We start from the raw sequence: 22,166 nt of genomic DNA, 5'->3' as shown, positions 1-22,166 counted from the left end.
TAATGAGCTAATGAGATAGCATATTTTACGTTCATCAGCGGTTGATTGAGCGGTGCCTTAAAATTCCCCAAGTTTTTACTGTAGTAAAATACATTACGGAAAACCGCTCTCTGCAAGAAGAATATATAGCTTGCACTGTACCCCGACATCGATGCGAGAGGGGCCACAGCATACGCAAACTTGGATGGTGACACAGTTGAAGATTTTTTATTATAGTTCACAACTGAATTATTTTGACCGTCTAATTTCTAGACAGATGGTCGTTTCAATAATATATTTTTTTTTAATTTTGTATGAGAAGAGAGATATACTGCTTAATGTGATTATATTTTATTGAGTTTCAGAGGATGATATAAATAGATTACAAGAGATAGAAATGACTCTAACAGTGATGCCCATTTTGTAGGATACATTACCGTACACGAAAAGCTTGGAGGTTTGAACGTTATGGTAGCTCGAGGAACTAGAAAACAATACTTTCCTTTTCTTTTTGACGTTTATTGGTGATATGGATTTTAATTTTTATTATCACTTTTAGAAGGAGAATTGAACTGTCTTCAACAAAAATCTTGCTTTACACCCTCTACAAGAAAAATATAAATGAAGAAGATCAGGTGAGAAGGGGTAAGGTGGCGACAACATTAAAGATAGAATATATAGGAATTATCCATGTCCAAGTTGGCAAAAAGCATATGTGCCACTTAAGTTGATAAGAACAATATATATCTCAATGCATACACCACAAGTAAAATCTATTCTGTCTGTGGCTACGTTCTAATTAGAGGTTGGCTTGAGCTTTTTAGTTGCACGTAAAATAAGTTGAATCATCACTACATAATTAATTAAGCTTTATCAATTAAAACCATAAAAATATGTTTATTTGGTTTGTTAAAAATAGTTTTGAAATAATAAAACTTATTGTATTCGATAGATTTCGCTCTAATGACTAAAACAGAACTAGTGTAGTATTACAATTGGGGTGATCTATTGTGCTTGCTATTACAGCCACAGCAGCTGCTGCAACTGATCGATTTGCTGCAGCTGCAATACAGCCACAGCAAGCACAACCGATCGTCAGAGAAAAAATGAGGCGAGCGCGCTACTCTATAAATGCAGCTGTGCTGCTGTTAGAGCTGGTCATCAGTTCACCGCAACCTAGCACCAAGTCCAAAAAAATAAAAAACCATCGGTAGTCACACATAGATGACTGCTGCAAGAACTCTCAGTTCATCGCTGATGAACGCCACTGTCGGCTACTCTCTCTGGATCATTTTCGCCTATGCTTCGTTATTACACAGCACCACACTAGCCAGCGGATCAGTTACTGACTTGCAGGCCCTCCTTTGCCTCAAACGCCACCTGATCTCTACCAACGATGCTGCCGCACTAGCCTCCTGGAACAACACCAACCAATTCTGCAGCTGGCCTGGCGTCACCTGCAGCAGCGGTACACCGCAGCAGGCATCTCGTGTGACGGCACTGAACCTGAGCTCGCATGGCCTTGATGGCCAGATACCACCTTGCATTGGCAACCTCACTTCCCTCGCGAGAATCGACCTCTCGGACAACAAGCTGAGCGGCGCGATCCCCGCTGAACTAGGCCGTCTGCGTCGTCTCGTCCAGCTGCTGCTTTACTCGAACAACCTTGCTGGCGTGATACCGAACGCCATGTCTTCCTGCGCCAGCCTTGAGCACGTTGATCTCGGCGGCAACTCCCTCGGCGGGGAGATACCTCCAGATCTGAGCAACTGTTCAAACCTGACACGAGTCTTGCTCGATCACAACGAGCTTCATGGCAGCATTCCTGATGGATTCAGTAATCTTGCCAAGCTCTCGCTTCTGTTTGTCCCCAGCAACAACCTGACGGGGAACATTCCCCGTGCGCTTGGAAGCAGCTCGTCGCTCACCCGAGTTATTCTCACGAACAACAGCCTCACTGGAGGTATCCCGCCTCTTCTAGCGAACAGTTCATCGCTTGAGCTACTGGACGTGGAAAACAATCATCTGAGTGGAGAGATACCCCCTGCTCTCCTCAATAGCTCGTCTCTTGTGGCCATAAACCTTGCACGAAACAGCTTGTCTGGATCTGTTCCAGCTTTCGCGTACAATTCGCCACTGGAAATGCTCTCTCTGTCCTTCAATCATCTGTCAGGCAGCATACCTTCCTTTGCAGATAACTCGTCTTCCCTTAGATTACTATTGCTCGCAAGTAATCAATTGGAAGGAAGCATCCCATCGAGTTTAGCTAGAATTCCGTACCTACAAGCACTGGATCTGACATACAACAACCTGTCTGGAGCCGTCCCTGACCCTCTATACAATATATCTACGCTCGAATACCTTGGCATGGGAACCAACAATCTAGTAGGCGAAATTCCAGAAAATATTGGGTATTCTCTTCCGAGCATCAATACAATCATTGCTGATGAAAACAAATTCCATGGCCAAATTCCGACCTCACTGGCCAACGCCACAAATCTTCAGAAGATCTCTCTCCGCAACAACGCATTCACCGGCATGATTCCTGATTTCGGTTCCCTTCCCAATTTAACAGATGTCAATCTAGGCATGAACCAGCTCGAAGCTGGAGGCTGGGCTTTCCTCTCTTCTCTGGCCAGCTGCACAAAGCTCGTCTCTTTACGTTTAGACGCAAACAACCTCCAAGGAGACCTGCCAAGCTCCATCGGCAGCCTTTCACAAAACTTGCAAGTTTTAGTGCTGACAGGAAATCAAATATCTGGGAGCATACCGGAGGAGATAGGGAACCTCAAAAGCCTCCAACTTCTTCGACTGGATAAGAACTTGCTTACTGGGAACATTCCTCGTTCACTGGGAAACCTTCCGAACCTGTTTGTCCTGAGCTTAGCTCAAAACCAACTTTCCGGCCAGATCCCACTTTCATTTGGCAACCTCAAGACACTGAGTGAGCTATACCTGCAAGAGAATCATTTGAGTGGATCCATCCCTGCAGCTTTGGGTCAGTGTGAGAGGTTAGATGCCCTAAACCTCTCTTGCAACTCCTTTGATGGGACAATACCGAGAGAACCATTTACTATATCCACACTGGCTGAGGTTTTCGACCTCTCTCACAACAATCTCTCTGGGCCTATACCCATGGAGATTGGTGGTTTAATCAACCTTGGTCCATTGAATATTTCTAACAACATGTTGTCCGGAGAAATACTATCAACTATAGGTGAGTGCGTCCATTTGGAGTCCCTCCACATCGAGGGGAACCTTCTACAAGGAAGAATTCCCAGCTCCTTCGCCTCGTTGAAAGGCATCACTGAGATGGATCTCTCTCGGAACAACTTGTCGGGTGAAATTCCGGAGTTCTTCGAATCATTCGGTTCCATGGTGCTTCTTAATTTGTCGTTCAACAACCTGGAGGGACCGGTGCCAAGTAACGGGGTATTCCAAAATTCAAGTGAGGTGTTTCTCCAGGGGAACGACCATCTCTGCGCCATCTCACCCAAATTGAAGTTGCCACTTTGTCACACACCTGCATTTAAACGGAAGAACGCCTCCTACATTGCAATGGTGGTAGGACTTAGTGTTCTTTCTTTATTCTCTTTATCAAGTCTATCGATGTCTTTTCTTCTTAAGAGGGGGAAAGAGAGAAAACCAGTAGATGTGCCATACAAGGAACTGGAGCAACTGTCATATTTTGATTTGGTCAAAGCAACGGACAATTTCTCTCCAAGCAACCTGGTTGGTTCAGGGAATTCCGGATCAGTGTATGTAGGTAAATTTGACTCCCAACAACATGTAGTTGCTATCAAAGTTTTTAAACTTGATCAACTTGGAGCACCAAAAGACTTCATCTCTGAGTGCGAGGCATTGCGGAACACCCGCCATCGCAATCTGGTGAGGGTGATCACGGCATGCTCCACATTCGATCTGAGAGGACATGAGTTCAAAGCTCTTGTTCTCGAGCATATGGTTAACGGCAATCTAGAGAGTTGGCTCCATCCAACATCGCACAAGAATGCTATGAGGAGTCCATTGAGGTTGTCTACAAGAATAGCAATAGCAGTGGACATAGCTGCTGCTTTGGATTATCTCCATAACCGTTGCATGCCACCTATGGTCCACTGTGATTTGAAGCCAAGCAATGTCCTTCTGGATGACACCATGGGTGCACGAGTTGGCGACTTTGGGTTAGCCAAATTTCTTCACAGTTCCAATTCTTCAACCAGGGATAGGTCTACAAGCATACTGGGGCCAAGAGGATCAATTGGATACATTGCACCAGGTGACGTACAATTTCCTTATGCTCAACAAAGATAGTATATATACGTGATTTCTGCGAAATAATTTTCTCGTTTCTTCTGGTTTCATTTTGCTTTCTTCCTTGCTCTAAAGCTCCCTTTCTTGCAACAGAATATGCCTTCGGGAGTAAAATATCAACAGATGGTGATGTTTACAGCTATGGAGTTGTCATCTTAGAAATGTTGACAGGGAAGCGCCCAACGGATGAGATGTTCAGTGACGGCATGAACATTCACAAATTCGTCGAGGACGCATTTCCTCTAAATATTGAAGGAATTCTAGATCAGAGGATCATGCCAGATTATGAAAATGAAGACCACGATGATGCAATCGATGATCTAGACCATGATAGCAGTTCGATGGTTGGAACGCTGAACTGCGTCATGAAGCTGGCTAAGCTTGGCCTCTTGTGCTCTGCAGCCGCACCTAAAGATCGGCCGACTATTGAAGGCGTTTACAAGGAAGTCACCTCAATCAAAGAAGAATTTTCAGCACTACGTGGTTAAGCTAAAGGGTTTTATTTTTTTATGTCACGCACAGGTTGCCAGTGCCCAAAGTTAATTTGCTTTCCGTATATATCTTCTTGATTGAGCTTGTGATATGTTATATCCTTCTCCTCAGTCTAACTACTGATCATTTATATTCGTTGTGTCTGATAACCATTCGAGTTTGTATCAAATAAAGTTCAGTATCGTGCTTTCTCTATCCGTCAGATGGTTTACTTTTCTCTCGAGTGGAATAAATCTACGAAGGGCAACTCTCCGGTGTATTTTACTGATAGTATTATACTACCAGTAGAAAAAGAATATTTTTTATTTTGTTAATTACTTGATTATCAGTATTTTGTAATTTTGTTTTTTTTTGCAATAAAGACCACAATAAAAAGGAAGATATTACCCCTTCAATTTTTTAATACATCTAATATTGTTGATATTATAATTTAATCATAGTCGTTCGATAAAAATAGATTAATGATATGGATTAAATTATACTACCAATAAAATACACTGGAGTTAGCCCCCATCTATGAATTACACGTGATACTACTCCCTCTAGTTTATAATGTTTCATGTGATTTATGATTTTGGCATATGTTTGATCATATATCTTATTAAAAAAATTATGTAAACATGCAAAATATAAGTTACTCTTAAAGTATTTGTAATTAAAACAATCACAAAAAAATGAATCATAACAAACCTAGGACACATGCAAGTCAATATCTGTAAAACTTGGATCTCTCGACAATCTTCTTTTGGAAATAAATTAGGTCCAGTGTGGGAGTAACTTAAGTATACTAAAGAAGTATCTTTTTTTTCCATATACATGGTTAAACTTTGTAATTTTTTGACCAATGTACATATTTTTTTGATGTAAATTATGTACAGATTTAAAGTAACTTACAAATTGTTAGGAAGTATTTCTTTTCTTAATTTCAATATGGGAGTAACTTATGTACAATTGTGCATGGTTTGAAGTAATTTTAATTACAATTAACTGAACACCTACTTTTTTGTGTGTAGATACTTTTACCTACACTCCAGTAATTACTGGAGGGGAAGGAAGATGTTGATCACTGGTATTTAGTCACTCTCAACTTAAAAGGTTGACCTGAAGTAACCTGCACGTATAAAGATAAACTAACCGTTTTTGGGTACAAATATTACAACCGGACCTATTTAGTCACACACATTCACATCAACACCTTAAATATTTCTAAACCAAATTCTATTAATAAATCAATTTGCAAGCTAATTGTTCGTCACAAAATATTAATCCTGACTATGATCTTACATGGCCGACAATGCAAGATATTTATGTTGAGGCCATCACAATCAAACCAAGCATTTTCAGCTCTTCGTGTTTGGGACAAACCACATTGTTACTATTGTCCACAGTTATTGGCGCATAATGGCCTATGCGTAATATTCTTTAGCTTGAGAGAAATTTCATTTCGAGAGCTGTCTGTCATATTGCACATTGCTTTAAATATGGGTGTATCATGTAACTAATAGTAGTAAGCATATTTTGGAATAAACTTCACCATGAGAAGTTTTCCATTGGGTTAACTTGGTGAATACAATTTCCAAATGAAAAAAAAATTGTGAATAATTTTTTTATATACACGTTCTTAGTTATCTAAAAGTTAAGTCTAAAAAATAAACTACCATAAAAAGGCACAAAATCAACTTTAAATTGAAGATTTAAATTTTAAATTTTAGCTTATAAAGTTAAGCAGAAACGAAAATATAAGGCTATTAACATAAAGTATAATCGGCTCATATTAGATAAAGTTTTTGTCTTCTTCACATGGTTTCAAACTCAAGATCCCTCTTCCATTTCGCTTGTTGGTCAAAGGAGATCCGAAACGACATGCTGCAAATGAACTGAACCAAAATCCGGATCAGACATGAAGCGTGTCTAGCAACAGGATAGTGGAAGAAACTGCAAGAGGAGATGGAGGTGGTTCACAGATCACTGACAATATATATCTCCAAGCGCTGCCATAGATCCCCGTTCCTCTGGCTCCGTACATTCCCATGTACCTCTTCTCCCTGTGGCTCGTGCGCAGTGGCCCAGCGAGAAGAGGTATGACGACGACAAAGGTAGCCAATGAGAAGACTTAGGCCGTATTCGGCGAGGGAAAATGAGAGCGGATTATCTGGTGCGAAAAACGTATTATAAGATTAGTATATAATTAATTAATTGCTTGTTATAAAAAAATATAAATATATTAATATGATTTTTTAAAATAAGAAAATTTTCACAAAAAACATCTTATTTAGCAATTCAGAAAATATGTGCGTGAAAAACGAGAAAATCTGAATAAATTGTTGGAGGTGCCGAACACTAGCATTGTGATGAACCAAAAATCTTAAACAAGCCAGCGGCGCTCTTCGCTTGCCGTTCTCGGCGGCAGCGACGGTCGTTGCCCTGGCAGTCTGCGTCGTCTAAGAGGCGGACATCTATTTGCTATTCTACCTATATTTTAACCGATAACATCATTGACTTTTTATTATTAAATTTGTAACTAAAGATATTTTTAAGTATAATTTATTTTTTATATTTGAATATTTTTTAGATAAGACTAATAAAAAAATTAACAATATCATCTACTAACATGCGAAGCATTTGCTTGTGACTACCAAATGCGATATAATTTCAGCACAACAAATGTGGACTCAGTTAATATGATCTGCAAATTCGGGCTGTAGTAACAGTAGTGATAATTTTGGCCCAACAAGGTGGCGACCAGGACGGGGGCGGTGGCTGAGGCAGCGGGCTGGCGGTGGCCGAGGTGACGACCGGGTGGGCGGCTGCCGGTCTCACGATTTGCCCGGTCGAAATGAAAAGAAAACAAAGGAAGGGAATTGAAAAAAATTAAAAAAAAATTGACAGGTATGACCCATCATATATCATGTCAGTGAAACCAGGAAAAAATTAAATCAATACTACCAAATGACTCTTTTTAATGGCTTATGCGAGTTTATCGCTACATATTTATGATTTTAAGGTTAACGAATGTCAGACAAACTCACGTTAAGTCGAGAGACCTGACATGAGCTTATTCCCCCTCATTTTAATACCTTTTTTTGCCTAACTTATGTGGGTGCAGGCTCAAATATGGGAGCATGGCCCAGATGTCAACACTACTCTATAGCTCGGGCTTTCGGGGCCGGCCTGCGTTCGGCGAGGCTACAAGTTAACTTATCTCTATCGTTTTCTGTCGTTTTCTGTGCGTACGTTTCTTAAACTGCTAAACGGTGTATTTTTTGCAAAAAAATTCTATAAAAAAGTTGTTTTAAAAAATCATATTAATCTATTTTATATTTTTGATAATTAATTAATTATGTACCAATTTATTACTATATTTTTCGCGCCGGGTAAATTAATTTATCCCCAGCTCCACGGAACGGAGCCTTCGTTCTTTGGGCCAGAAACTTGACGTTATCACCTTGAGAACACAGTTGAGCAGTAATGCTGATGGGCCAATGATATTGCACTGGCCTGGTCTAAGAGCTCTTTTTGGCCTGGTCTGTTGGAGCTGCATCTAGGAGCTCTTTTTGCACAGGTCGTATGTGGTGCGTCGTTCATCGGTTCATCACTTGTGTTCATCAATTTTAGTGGAATCAATCAAGAAATAACTATATTGTTGTTAGGCATGATTCGGCCATATTCTCAATGTAAGTATGTAACTTTCTATTCTTCTCTTCTAATTCATTCTAGCTCGGTCAATTTTAGTCGCTCACAGAATGGATCAAAGAATAAGAACATCGTGAAGGCAACAGGTATAAAGTTTTGCTCTCGTTTTATTCGTATACAATGGTGGGAATTAAGATCCCGGTATTTATACGTAGAAAAGGCTATAATATAAAACAGGGATTATAAGAGTTTTGGCGTCGTGCTAGTGCTACGTCCTAGGGTCCGGATCCTCCGCATTACAGTAGAGGATCACTGTTCATGTGAGGGGTATAGTAAAAAATTCCATGAATAGTGTTTGGGTACTGTATGATCACTGTAGTAGTACTGTAGCGATCAGATCTGATCCATCCGTTTCTGATCCAATGGTTAAAAACCAGTACAAATTCACTATACTGTTCATCTCTGCAGTACTATGTAGAATCCCAGCTCTGCGTACTAAAATTTTAAAATGGTCGAGATAATGGGAATTAACTCCATGGAAAGGAATTAAATGTTCCGCAGCACTTCCTTCTGTCCTTGGTATCTGATTGATTAACTTGCTTAATTTTCAGTTATGAAGGAGATTCCATCATGTCGCCATTGCCGCCATGTCGATTTCTTGATTGGTCAATGACCACGGCCGACCACCTCGCCGGACACGACGGGCGGACTCCGGCCAGGAGGAGCATCAGCTGGAGCTGCACAACAGAACGGGATAAATCTAAGCTTATATGGCTGCGTTTTTATAGATAAAAGATAAGAGATGACGTGATTTGCTGATAGATATTTAATAATACAAATGATAAAATTAACTGCTATAAATTTTAAATTATATTGTAAAGATAAAATGATGAATTTATATAAATAAATATTTTGAAAAAATACACTATTTATCTATTTGAAAAACATGCACGTAAAATTCAACAAATAATTAGGCTAAAAAAAACTTTATCATGTATATGGCAATGTAATGCAAAGACAATTTAGTACCGGCGCCGCTGATGCTTCCACTGAAACTGGAGCTGCCGGTCGCAGCAACCGCTGGGGCGGACCAGGAGGCCGCCGGCGATGACGGCGAAGGCCAGCAGGAGGAGCTGGAAGCCGAACAACAAAAGAATCGGAGCCCGGCGAGCCATCGCCGCGCGTCGTGCTTCTCTGTTCCTTCCTCTGTTCAGTTCTCGATCGTTGCATGATACACTTTTTCAGCTCCGTTCTTTTTATAGCCTCTCGATGGAAAGCTGGCGTTGGAGCTGCCTACCACTAGATTGAACAGTAGATGAAAAAATAAAATGCGAGTAGGCGTGTCGAAATCAGGCACTGTTACGGGCCACATAAATTCACCGTGCTAGCTCCGACATACGACCGGGCCCGGGAGTCCAGCCTTTCTGGAGCTTGTTCTTGAGTGTAATGCCAAATTAGCCTTGTGTCTGTTGCAAACGGATATCTTAATTTGATTCTGTAGAATTCTTGGGGCTACATGAACTGCAAATTACTTGATCTACGGCAGGGTTGGTTTGTTGGCACGTGAGCTAGCTGCAGACCCACCGGTTTTTCGCTCGATCTTTTCCCGGGCTAAGCCTACACCAAAAGAAACTTTTCCTCCACCCAGCCATTTCATTTTGTCCGATAACAGTCAAAATGAAAAGTCATCTGACATGCCTTAATACCATTTTCAGAGACCGGTATGTGGTCTTAGATGATGTTATAAAACTGACCTCAAAATCATCGTCGAAAACCAAATGTAGAAATACACGATACAAATCTAAAACTAACTATGACATCAAGACACTACATCTGTTAATAAGGTTTACTAATAGTATAATCTTCAGGCCAATGATTACGAACGCTCCTTTCTGATCTATATTACACTAACACTATACCAGGATATAGATATATACGACCATCGTTAGCTATGCTACTGGCTTGCCATAGCCTAACTTCTTTATGCTAAAGTGGACATACAGTTATAATAGGTCCATCTATCTATTTAATTAAGAAAAAAAGTCTAGAACAGAGTTTAACCCTCCTACCATCCAAATAACTGCTATAATTCCATATCGTAAACTATAACTAACTTTAGATAAAGAACAATTTTACGGTCCTTACGAAGATATCAGGATTTACCATTACCTCGTGATACTTTGGGTACAAAGAGATACCAAATTTTTATACTAAAATTTTGATACCTCTAAAAAATTGTTCTTAGATAAGAGGCCACGCAGGGCCGGCTAGGGAGGAGGGAGAGGAAGGTTGGGCCGACTTTTGGCCCAAGAGATAAAAGAGATTTTCTTTTAATGTTTCTATTATAACATATCTGAAAATTGTTTTTCTTGCATTAAAATTGCTTATTGTGTTCCAAAAATTCAAGTGAAAATTGAGGAGCCATTTTAGAACATGGAGAATTCAAGAAAAATACTCCAAGCCATATTTGAATTTTTCTTAGATGTATTTTAGGTTTTAAACTTTCTTTAAGCTTTTAATAAATTCTATTATTCTATTTAAAAGGCGATTTTTAACTAGTTGATTTTATCAGGACGTGACAGTAACATTCGACTGTGATGGAACATGCTAGTGGTGAAGGATAACCATAAGGCTTGGCCCGATGGACCAATTCAGTGGAGAAGGACAAGTGAAGGGTTTTGTAAAGTGTACGTAGACTTTGACTTCCTGTTGCTGGACCTTGTGAAGTTGTGAACACATCTGTCAGTTCCATAACTTAAAACTCCATCGTTTTTTACTTTTTACTTATACTTATAAGTCAAAATTTATTTTTTTAAGAGTTTTCGTCCTTCCTTCTGTACATCGAGGTACCAATACCTCACGGTACCAAATCGTTTCTGATCGTTGGATCTAACAGTGCACATCCTAATTAGCTAGATCCAATAGTGAGAAATGATTTGGTACCTCGAGGTACAAAAGGAATGATGGAAGTAAAACTCTTTTTTTAAACTTAAATTTGAAGTTGATTTTAGTTTTTTATTATAGTTTATTTTTCAATCTTAGATTTTAGGTCACCAATAACACGTATATATAAGTTTTATTCATAAATTATTTATTGTTTGTAAATATATCATTTGCTCTTTTCCCCGGAGAGGCCAAACGATCACCCGGTTCTCCACGGAAAGAAGACTACGATCACCCCGTTCTCCACAGGAAGAAGACTAAACAGAATCTTTGAACAACTTCTCTCTAAGTCGAATCATGACTATATAATACACAAACATAGCAAGCTGTTTGTTCTACTTATTAACTTCTTCAAAGCATGAAAAGTGTATTATTGATCATGGAGATGCTACTGTTTGCCTCCTTTCTGGTCCTTCCATGCTGGGCTAAGGCTAATGGGACTGTGCCAGTGCCATTGGCCACCTTGTCCACGGCCAAAACTGCAACAACCACAGCAGCTACTGACCACCTCGCGCTCATGTCGTTCAGGTCAGCGATCACAGGAGATCCATCCCACGCTCTGCGGTCGTGGGGAAACCAGTCGACGTCGATGTGCCGGTGGCGCGGCGTCACCTGCGGCACGCGCGGCGGCCACCGCGGCCGTGTCGTCGGGCTCGCCCTCCCCGAGCTCAACCTCGACGGCACCATTGCCTCCTCCCTGGGCGACCTCACTCACCTCCGGCAGCTTGACCTCCGAGCGAACAGCTTCCGTGGCGTCGTGCCGCCGGAGCTCGGGCGTCTCGCGCAGCTCGAGCACCTCAACCTCAGCAGCAATTCCATCCATGGGGAGATCCCTCCGGCGCTGGCGTCCTGCAGGCACCTCCGGGTTGTCAGTCTCCGTCGCAACAGCCTTCAGGGGGTGATACCTCCTGCCATCGGTGACCTGTCAGAGCTCCGGGTTGTTGACCTGATGCACAACATGCTGCGAGGATCCATCCCACCGGAGCTGGCCTCGCTGCGAGATCTTGAGGTACTCATTCTCGGGCACAACAACCTTACAGGAGATATCCCCATCGAGCTTTGGAATCTAAAAGGCCTTGTATATCTTCATCTGAGACCAAACATGATTACAGGACAAATCCCAACAGAGGTTGGGAACCTGAAAAACTTAACCGAGCTATATCTCGGTCAAAATCATTTGACTGGCCCTGTTCCTTCTTCTCTAGGTGATCTCAACAAGTTGCAGATATTGTATCTCGACAATAACCAGCTTTCAGGGCCTATCCCACCTTCCCTGGGGAATCTCTCATCTCTAACAGTTCTAGATGTCCAATCAAATGCATTAACTGGGAACATTCCTGAGTCCTTAGGAAATCTCAGACTACTCGATGTCCTTTCTCTCACGTTTAACAATCTTACAGGTCAAATTCCTGACACTCTAGGAAACTTATACTTCCTTACAGAGTTTTATCTGAATTTCAATGAACTCGAGGGTTCAATACCACCTTCGATTTACAATTTGTCCTCTCTCCTGTATTTCTCGGTAGGAAAAAACAAACTCAGTGGGTCTCTTCAGAATGACGTTGGAAACAAATTCCCTAAGCTCAAGAGCTATGACATTTCTGACAATGCATTTCATGGCACCATACCACTATCCCTATGTAATGTCTCAACGCTCGAATTACTTCAGCTACCAATCAATTCCTTTTCGGGGGTAGTACCAAATTGTCTTGGAATTAATACTAAGAACCTGTTTGCACTAATACTTCCACAAAACCAACTAGTAGCACGGAATGACGAAGATTGGGGCTTTATTTCTAGTTTGGCAAATTGTACTAAGCTTCAGTACATACTCCTTTCAAGAAACAAACTAGAAGGCGTGCTACCAAAGTCAGTAGCAAATCTTTCTACAAGTTTAGGAACGTTTAGTATTACAAAAAACAGAGTGAGTGGGAACATACCTGAAGGGATTGGAAATCTTGTTGGCTTAGTGACACTTCACTTGGGAGAGAATCTTCTTAATGGGACCATTCCTGCTTCGCTTGGGAAACTTCGGAGTTTGGGTGAACTGGACATAGCAATAAACAAACTATCTGGATCCATCCCTCCAACTCTTGGAAACCTAACAATGCTAAATAGGCTCAGCCTTCACGAAAATACACTCAATGGACCTGTACCTTCTAGCCTTGGTAGGTGTCCTTTGGAATTTGTCAGCTTAGCATATAATCAGCTGGTTGGTCAAATACCAAAGGAAATTTTTCTCATCTCCACATTATCTGACTTTGCTTACTTCGAAGGCAACAACTTCACTGGAATATTGCCACCAGAGGTTGGTAACCTTGTAAACCTTGGTAGACTTGATATATCAGGAAATAGGATATCAGGGTCAATTCCTACCTCCCTTTCTGAGTGTAGTAGTTTGCAATATCTCAATATGCAAGAAAATCTCTTTGATGGAACAATTCCGTCATCCCTAGAACAATTGAAAGGGTTACAAGTTCTTGACCTTTCAAGAAATAACTTGTCTGGGCAAATCCCTGAGTTCATTGGAAGAATGCAAGGGCTTACCAACCTAAACATCTCATTCAACAATTTTGAGGGTCAAGTTCCAGAACTTGGAATATTTCTGAATGCAAGCGCAGTTTCCATTGAGGGGAACAGTGGTTTATGTGGAGGTATCCTTCAATTGAATTTGCCACATTGTATAAACCATACTTCCAAGAAGTCGCACAAACTTTTCATAGCAATCTCATTAGGAAGCACAACCTTGTTCATCATCTTAGCATGCTCACTGTTAGCACTATGGAAGTCAAAGGATCATGTGAGAAATATCAGACAAACTCTATCACTCCCCTATGGAGAACATATCAGAGTTTCCTATGCTGACTTAATGAAAGCAACAGGTGGTTTTGCTTCTGAAAACCTCCTAGGAACAGGAAGCTTCGGTTCAGTGTATAGAGGAACAATGATGAATGATGACCAAGAAGTGAATGTCGCTGTCAAAGTGCTCAGGCTGCAGCAGCGAGGAGCATCTCAAAGCTTTGTCGCAGAATGTGAAACTTTAAGATGCATTAGACATCGAAATCTTGTGAAAATCTTGACGGTGTGCTCAAGTATTGATTCCAGTGGTCTTGACTTCAAAGCTCTTGTATTTGAGTTTATGCCAAATGGAAATCTAGACGAATGGCTACACCATCTGTTGGAAGATGGGAACCATAGGGTACTCAATCTTTCAGAAAGGATAGACATAACCATAGATGTAGCTTGTGCACTTGAATATCTTCATCATCACAAGCCAGCTCCAATAGTTCATTGTGATCTCAAGCCAAGCAATATTCTCCTCGACAATGAAAAAGTTGCCCACCTAGGTGACTTTGGACTTGCAAGATTCTTGGATCAAGATGATACAAGTCTCCCAGAGATATCTAGTGGCTGGGCTACTAGAAGAGGGACAATTGGATATGCTGCTCCAGGTTTGCCTCCATTAACCAGTTTTTGTTCCTTTTGCTAGCTCCTTCTGAAACTGAAGTTTTAATTAGTCATTATTTATTTGTGTAGTCCAACAAAAGAGCAATTTTACAGTACTTGAGTAAGTACTGAGAGGTATCAAACTTTTAATACAAAATTTGATACCTCTTAGTATCTTAGATACTAGGAGGTACCAAATTTTACATAGACCTTCTTAAGGACCGTAAAATTACTCTCAATAAAAAGAGTAATTTTACTGTCTGCAATAGAAGTTAGTAATTAAATTTGGTACCGGTCTTCGAAAAAATATTATGAATCTTAAAGCAAAAATGATAATACAAAATGTGGGCAAAACTGTGTTAGTGTCATGAAAATAAACTATGTTGAGGTCCTTAAGGATTAGTTATATGGTAGGAAAATCTTCCATTTGATAATATGATGTATGTTTCCCACATTTACTATTAATTACTTGCATCAAGATTCATAAAATTTTTTGAATGTAATGTTATGGAACTATTCTCATTTCACAACCATTTGTCTTGTAGATAAATAGTTGTTGTACATAAATCAAATTCCTTGTAAGCACTGTTTGCCTTGTGCAGAACATGCTTCCTCACTGGAAATTTATTTCAGAAGTTGTTAATTTTTTTAGATAATAGAAATGGTCTTCAGAAGTTGTTGTCACTATGAATATCTTGAAACATGTGGCACTATCTTCACACCTCCCACTCCCACTCTTCTTTTACATATTATTGGAATGGATGATTCTAAGATGTTCTGCTATATCTATTTCAGAGTATGGCCAAGGAAATGAAGTCTCGGTCCACGGTGATACATATAGCTATGGAATACTTCTGTTGGAGATGTTCACTGGAAAGAGACCAACAGATGGTGAATTTGTGCATGATTTTAACCTGCATAGGTATGTGGAGCTAGCACTGAGAGACCAAGTCACCTGTATGGTGGACCAAGACTTACTACCAGCAACGGATGATGGGACAGAAAAGACTCCCGTGTCTGATAGCATCAGAGAAATAAGAATGGCAGCCATCACTTCAATACTGAAAATTGGAATTCTGTGTTCAAAGGAACTACCAACAGATCGCATGCAGATTAGTGATGCTATGAAGGAGCTAATGGGGATAAGGGAGAAGTATCGCACACATCTGTAATGTAAAATTGCACTCGTCAAGTTCTTGTGTGTCTTTCCTGCATTCAGATATCCACGAATTGAATTTCAATAAGTGCTTGGGAGATCAGCATATTGTAATTTCGTGTTACCGAAATTACGAAATAGAAATCACTGCTATAATGGATGTCTGGGAGACCAAGATTAACAACCATTCTCTAAAACAAACATGATGATCGCGGAGCACTAGATCTGTAACAACTTAGGGAATAAGGTTGAAAGATCAACCAGATCACTAAGTAATCCATTTATGAGTCGGGAAAAGATCAGGAGGATTCAGAATAAATTCATCAAAGTATGAATATTGCATTGAAATTGCAGACCATACACAACGACGTAGCAGGCAGTAGAAATCAGGAGCAAACCAAAGAGGAGAGAAGTAGATAGGTGCGCCGTCATCACCGATGGCAGGAAAGGCACCTTTCTTCACATCTGCACCTTCGCGAACAATATCACCTCCTCGCCCTGGCCGTGGCCCGGGAGCGCACACACCCGATCCCCCGCCGCCGACCATTCGAGCCCGACCCGCGCGCAGCAGCCGAGCTCGTCAGGTCGATGCGAGTCACCTCTCAGGTGATCCCGCCGCCGCAGGGAGCCGTGGGCGGCGCAGCCGCGCAGCTGAGGCGGAGCGAAGGAGCGCTGCGTGAGGCCATCGGATTGAGATCCCAGGAGTAGGTTTGTCTAGGTTGGCCCGTGCGGCCAGTGCCGGGGCCAATTTTTGCTTACTGGGGAGAACAGTTATTTTTGGACGTATGCGCGGTAATATTAACTTGTGAAGATCCCGTAAAATCTAAAATATTAAAAAGTAAAAAAAAGGCATCGGATTGAGATCTTAGGGGTAGGTTTGTCTAGGTGGACCCGTGGGGCCAATGCTGGGGCCAATTTTTGCTTAGCGGGGGGATAGGGTCGGGCCTGTTATTTTTAGGGACGAACGCACGGTAATATTAACTTGCGGAGATCCCGTATTAAAAAGTAAAAAAATAAAACTGGGCTTCCACTGTTGCGTACTTCACCTGGACTAGCCTGTCAGGCCCAACAACAAAGTGGTAACTGGCAAACCCTAGCCGCATGCATGCATGTATCTGTATCCTTCTCGGAGCAGGTATAATAGTATGATATAAGCCAGCTATAAACATATTTTAAAGCGATAAGAAAAGAGAGAGAAAAGTAGTGAACTACTAATTTGTAGTCAGCTGCAGCACGGGCTCCAAGACAGTGTGTGTATAATATGTGGGACTGTGTACTAATGTTTTATAGGTAACTATTGTATGAATTGGCTATTAAATTGACTATAGATGAATTAGAGCTAATAGTTGGCTATACTATTGAACTTGCTCTCAGTTACGGCCCGCCACCCTTCATCGGCCCACCGCCTTCTGCCCATCGCCCTTCGCCGCTTTCTTATCCTCTTGTGGCTGCAGCCCACTCAGTGCCTCCTCCCCGCCTGTCGTACTCCCCTGCCTACCGCTCGCCCTCCGTCGCCACCCTCTGCTCTCCGAGCCTCGACGCCGACCCCTATCTTCCGCTCTGCCCTTCGTCGGCTTTTGTTCTACTTGGTATTGGAAGAGAGCGTTAGGATTATATTTCTCCGCAAATCAAATAATTACTTTGAGAGAAATTATATGCTACTTAAGAAAGTATCTAGATGCATTAATTTTTTAGTGTAAACTTTTCATATCTCGAGAAAGTTAGTGTCTAAAGATATCGAGTTTGTATATTAGAAAATATGGTACGTACATCAAGGTATCATCTCATAAATGGTAAACATATTTTTACTTTGAGCTGCCTTTGCTACACTTGAGCACTCGTGTTAATAGAGTGTTGTGTTATATCGATTGTCATGTTGCTGACCTTGGAATACAAAACCTATCAAGGGCGTCGATGCCCAAGACGGCGGGACCTCGGCTACGTAACTCGTAGCCTTGGCCGGTAGCGGCGTCGGGGTTTTTGCCCGGCTGCCCGATGATGAAAGGGGAGGGAGTAAAGTATTATTTCTTGCTTAATCCTCAAAAGTACCGATTACATCTTATATATAGGCACACAGCCAAAATAACTAAGAAAATAGACTAACTAACTAAGGAAACAAACTCTCTAAATATCTAAGGAAACCAACTCCCTGAATCTAGCTTTCCATGCATGCCGAGTGCATGCCTAAACTCACGCCCTATCTTGGGCCCCTGATCGGCGCCTACAATGGCGGCCCCACATGACATCTCTCCCCTCCTCAACGAGCAGCTCGTCCTCGAGCTGGAAGTGTGGATATCGATCCATGAAGCTTTCAGCGTCTTCCCAAGTAGCAGAGGCAACCGGTTCACCTTTCCAGTGGACCAGAAGTTGGCGGACACCACGGGCCAAGCGCGAACGAGTGACATGCTCTAGCTCTGGAACAGCAGCACCGTGGTGGATCGGTGAAAGCGCCGGGGGTGCGTCTGGCGGTGTGCCAATGAACCGCTTCAGAAGGCCGACGTGGAAGACGTCGTGTAGCCGAGCCCAGGGTGGCAACTTGAGGCGGTAGGCGACGTCGTTGACGACAGCAGCGATGCGGTACGGTCCGTAGAAGCGGGGCTTGAGTTTGCCCGAGGTTGGAGCCTAGAGGGAAGCTGCGGCGCGTTGTCGAAGGCGGAGCCACACCCAATCACCAACGGCGAAGCGAAGTTCCCTATGGTTCTTGTCGTAGTGGCGCTTGTACATAGACTGGGCCTGCTCTAGGCGATAACGAATATCGGCGAGAAATTCATCCCGCTCCTCCATGTTCTTGGCAAGGGCGAGGGTCTACGGGTTGTGGATCTCGACGTTGAGGCTAAGGGGCGGCTGTAGACTGGTGGTGAAGAGCTGTACTTTCTGGGCCTTTGTGAGTGTACCGGTACGGGGCAGTAGAGCTTCAAACCGGTCTTGGTACTCGACGACCGAACCCATGCGTCGGCATGCCGCAAGTTCACCGAGCGCGTTGGAGCGCAGAGTTTGCCCAAGGTTGGAGCCTGGAGGGAAGCTGCGGCGTGTTGTCGAAGGCGGAGCCACACCCAATCACCAACGGCGAAGCGAAGTTCCCTATGGTTCTTGTCATAGTGGCGCTTGTACATAGACTGGGCCTGCTCTAGGCGATAACGAATATCGGCGAGAAATTCATCCCGCTCCTCCATGTTCTTGGCGAGGGAGAGGGTCTACGGGTTGTGGATCTCGACGTCGAGGCTGAGGGGCGGCTGTAGACTGGTGATGAAGAGCTGTACTTTCTGGGCCTCTGTGAGTGTATCGGTACGGGGCAGTAGAGCTTCAAACCGGTCTTGGTACTCGACGACCGAACCCATGCGCCGACATGCCGCAAGTTCACCGAGCGCGTTGGAGTGCAGAGGTGGCCCGAAGCGGGTGTTGAGGAGCTCAATGAAGAATCGCCACAACGGTGTGCCTTCGTCTCGTTGGATCTACATGTACCACAGCTGGGCGCCTGCCTCGAGGTTGTAGGAAGCCATCCATACCTTTTCCTCCTCGGCGTTGCGTTGTTGGTGGAAGTAGGATTCGCACCGATTGATGAATGCTAGGGCATCTGATTTGCCATCAAACTTGGGAAAGTCCATCTTCTGGAAACGCGGCGGCCGATCATGATGGTGTTCGCCCGAGTACGATCCTCGTGGAGCGGATGATGAAGAGTCGGTGGTGCGTTGCTCGAGCGTCGTGATCTTGGTGTGCAAGTTCTCGACAGTCGTGGTTAACTTGGTGATGAGGTCCACGAGGTCAGCCGGTGTCGGGTCTGCCATTGGTGATGAGACGGACGACGACGGAGAGGATAGGGGAGCAGTGGGCGACGACGGCGCAGTAGGCGGTGGCACAGTGGGCGGCGGCGGTGGAGTTGAGGTGGATCGGCTGGAACGTGATACCAAGTTGTCAAGGGCGTCGACGCCCAAGACGACGGGACCTCGGCTACGTAACTCGTAGCCTCGGCCGGTAGCGGCATCGGGGTTTTTGCCCAGCTGCCTGATGATGAAAGGGGAGGGAGTAAATGTATTATTTCTTACTTAATCCTCAAGAGTACTGATTACATCTTATATAGGTACGCAACCCAAATAACTAAGGAAATAGACTAACTAACTAAGGAAACAAACTCCCTGAATATCTAAGGAAATAAACTAACTAACTAAGGAAACCAACACCCTGAACCTAACTTTCCATGCATGCCGAGTGCATACCTAAACTCACGCCCTATCTTGGGCCCCTGATCGGCGCCTATAATGGCGGCCCCACATGACAGAACCATATCAGACATTAAGAAACAATAGATGAGTTCTCCTATTTACCAATTTTTTATGGTGTAATACGATGGTTGGAGGATAACTTAACCAGATCACAAAAGAAAACAATAGATAAGAACCGGCTTGATTTGTATTTATAGGAACAGAAGAGTTTCGTATAGCTAGAAATAGAGGTTTTTAATTAAAGATCTGTTCTCATCTACACTACTGCGATACGAATTTTAAAGTGTTGCACTGCTAGAATCTAATGGGAAGGAATTATATATAGCATAACACTATGAATATACCTGGTCAGCTTGTGTAGAAGAGTGCTATTACTACTCCCTCCATCCTAAAATACAAACATTTTTAGCATTGAAACTCGTACTAAAATATAAGGGTTTATTTTAAAATTTTCTAAATCTTTTCTGCCCAATGGTGACTAGATTTGGAGAAGCATTCATTTTATACATATATTATTTTGATCAAGGAAAAATGGCAAGTCACACCACGCTCAGAAACAAGGAGGGAATAAGGCTGCTCAACCAAGCCCTCAAGCTTTAGTTGGGCTAAAATTTAATAATCCTCACTGCACCTTTTGTGCTATTGGCATAGAGACTGCCCCCGTTTCAAGGAGTGGTTGGCCCGTAAAGGGATTGAATGACGTCCAGACGCTAAGAAAGGGGGAGTAAATCCCAAGAGTGGCTAATGGAGCAGAGGTTAGAGCCTTCACGCTCAAACTCCCCAACAGCTACAAATTAATACTTAATAATTTTTTAGTTGCTCCTTCTGTTAAAAGGAATCTTATTTCAGTTAGAGTCCTGGCAGAATTGGATGTGACTGTTATTTTTCGAAGAGAGCTTGTTACATTAAGCATCTTAATAAAGTCACTGGTTTTGCCTTCGTGTGAGACAAACTCTACTTACTCTCTTTGGATGATAATGTAATAAATGCCTGCAATGATAAAGGTGAGACTTCATCGAAATTGTGGCATTGTCGCTTAGGCTACATTTCTAGGGGGAGAATCGAACGTCTCATTAAAGAAGAATTATTACTCCCCTTAGATTTTTCTAACGCTGATCATTGCATAGATTGCGTTAAAGGAAAATTTGCTAAATCAATTAAGAAAGGAGCCACTAGGAGCACGAGTCCACTAGAAATAATTCACACTGATATTTGTGGACCGTTCCCAGTGACATCTGTAGATGGTTTCGATTCATTCATCACATTTACGGATGATTACTCCCGTTATGGATATATTTACCCATAAGCGATCGTTCCGAATCTCTCAAAAAGTTCAAAATATTCAAAGCAGAAGTTGAAAACCAGTACAACGCGAAAATTAAAATAGTGAGATCGAACTGTGGTGGTGAATACTATGGGAAGCATGCTCCATTTGGGCAAAGTCCTGGTCCATTTGCTCAATATATTCAGATTCATGGGATTATAGCTTAATATTCCATGCCTGGGGAGCCTCAACAGAATGGAGTGGTAGAAAAACACAATCGCACACTCATGGAGATGGTGCGGAGTATGCTTAGTCACTCCAACTTATCAAATAAATTATGGATTGAGGCATTAAAAACGGTTGCACACATACTAACAGAGTTCCAAGCAAGTCGATGCCAAAAACTCCGTATGAATTATGGACCGGAGAAAACCGACATTAAATTATTTGAATGTGTGGGGCTGTCGTGCAGAAGCTAAATTATTCAACCCCCAATTAAAGAAATTAGACCCCAAGACTGTGAGCTGTCATTTTATCAGTTATCTGTCGCATTCCAAGGGATATTGATTTTACTGCCTAGACCGTGTCACTAAATTTGTAGAAACCAGACACACTGTCTTCTTGGAAAATTCTGAAACGTGGAGTTCACAGGAAAGGGAAATTAATCTTGAGTGAAATTCGGGTGAGTGTTTCTTCTCCTCCGGAAATCCAAGAGAATAAT

The 22,166-nt window shown here is 42.4% G+C and overlaps 2 protein-coding genes across 2 annotated transcripts; both read left to right on the top strand.

Annotated features, from left to right (window-relative positions):
* The first annotated feature begins 974 nt into the window (after positions 1-974).
* LOC102701276 (probable LRR receptor-like serine/threonine-protein kinase At3g47570) lies at positions 975-5,031 on the top strand. The gene is made up of 2 exons (XM_006657019.2): positions 975-4,255; positions 4,384-5,031. Exons 1-2 carry the CDS (start codon positions 1,204-1,206, stop codon positions 4,776-4,778), a joined length of 3,447 nt encoding a protein of 1,148 aa, XP_006657082.1. The 5' UTR covers positions 975-1,203; the 3' UTR covers positions 4,779-5,031.
* A 6,706-nt stretch (positions 5,032-11,737) lies between these two features.
* Positions 11,738-16,219, top strand: LOC102701003 (receptor kinase-like protein Xa21). Its single transcript, XM_040525178.1, is given in 3 exon segments — positions 11,738-12,230; positions 12,288-14,865; positions 15,578-16,219. Coding segments are annotated over 3 exon segments (3,471 nt in total). The 3' UTR covers positions 15,978-16,219.
* Positions 16,220-22,166: the final 5,947 nt, after the last annotated feature.

Source organism: Oryza brachyantha, chromosome 6 (assembly GCF_000231095.2).
Source record: "Oryza brachyantha chromosome 6, ObraRS2, whole genome shotgun sequence".
Classification (NCBI taxonomy): domain Eukaryota; kingdom Viridiplantae; phylum Streptophyta; class Magnoliopsida; order Poales; family Poaceae; genus Oryza; species Oryza brachyantha.
The sequence above is the reverse complement of the archived record's forward strand: the minus strand, read 5'-3'. Positions and strand labels throughout refer to the sequence as shown.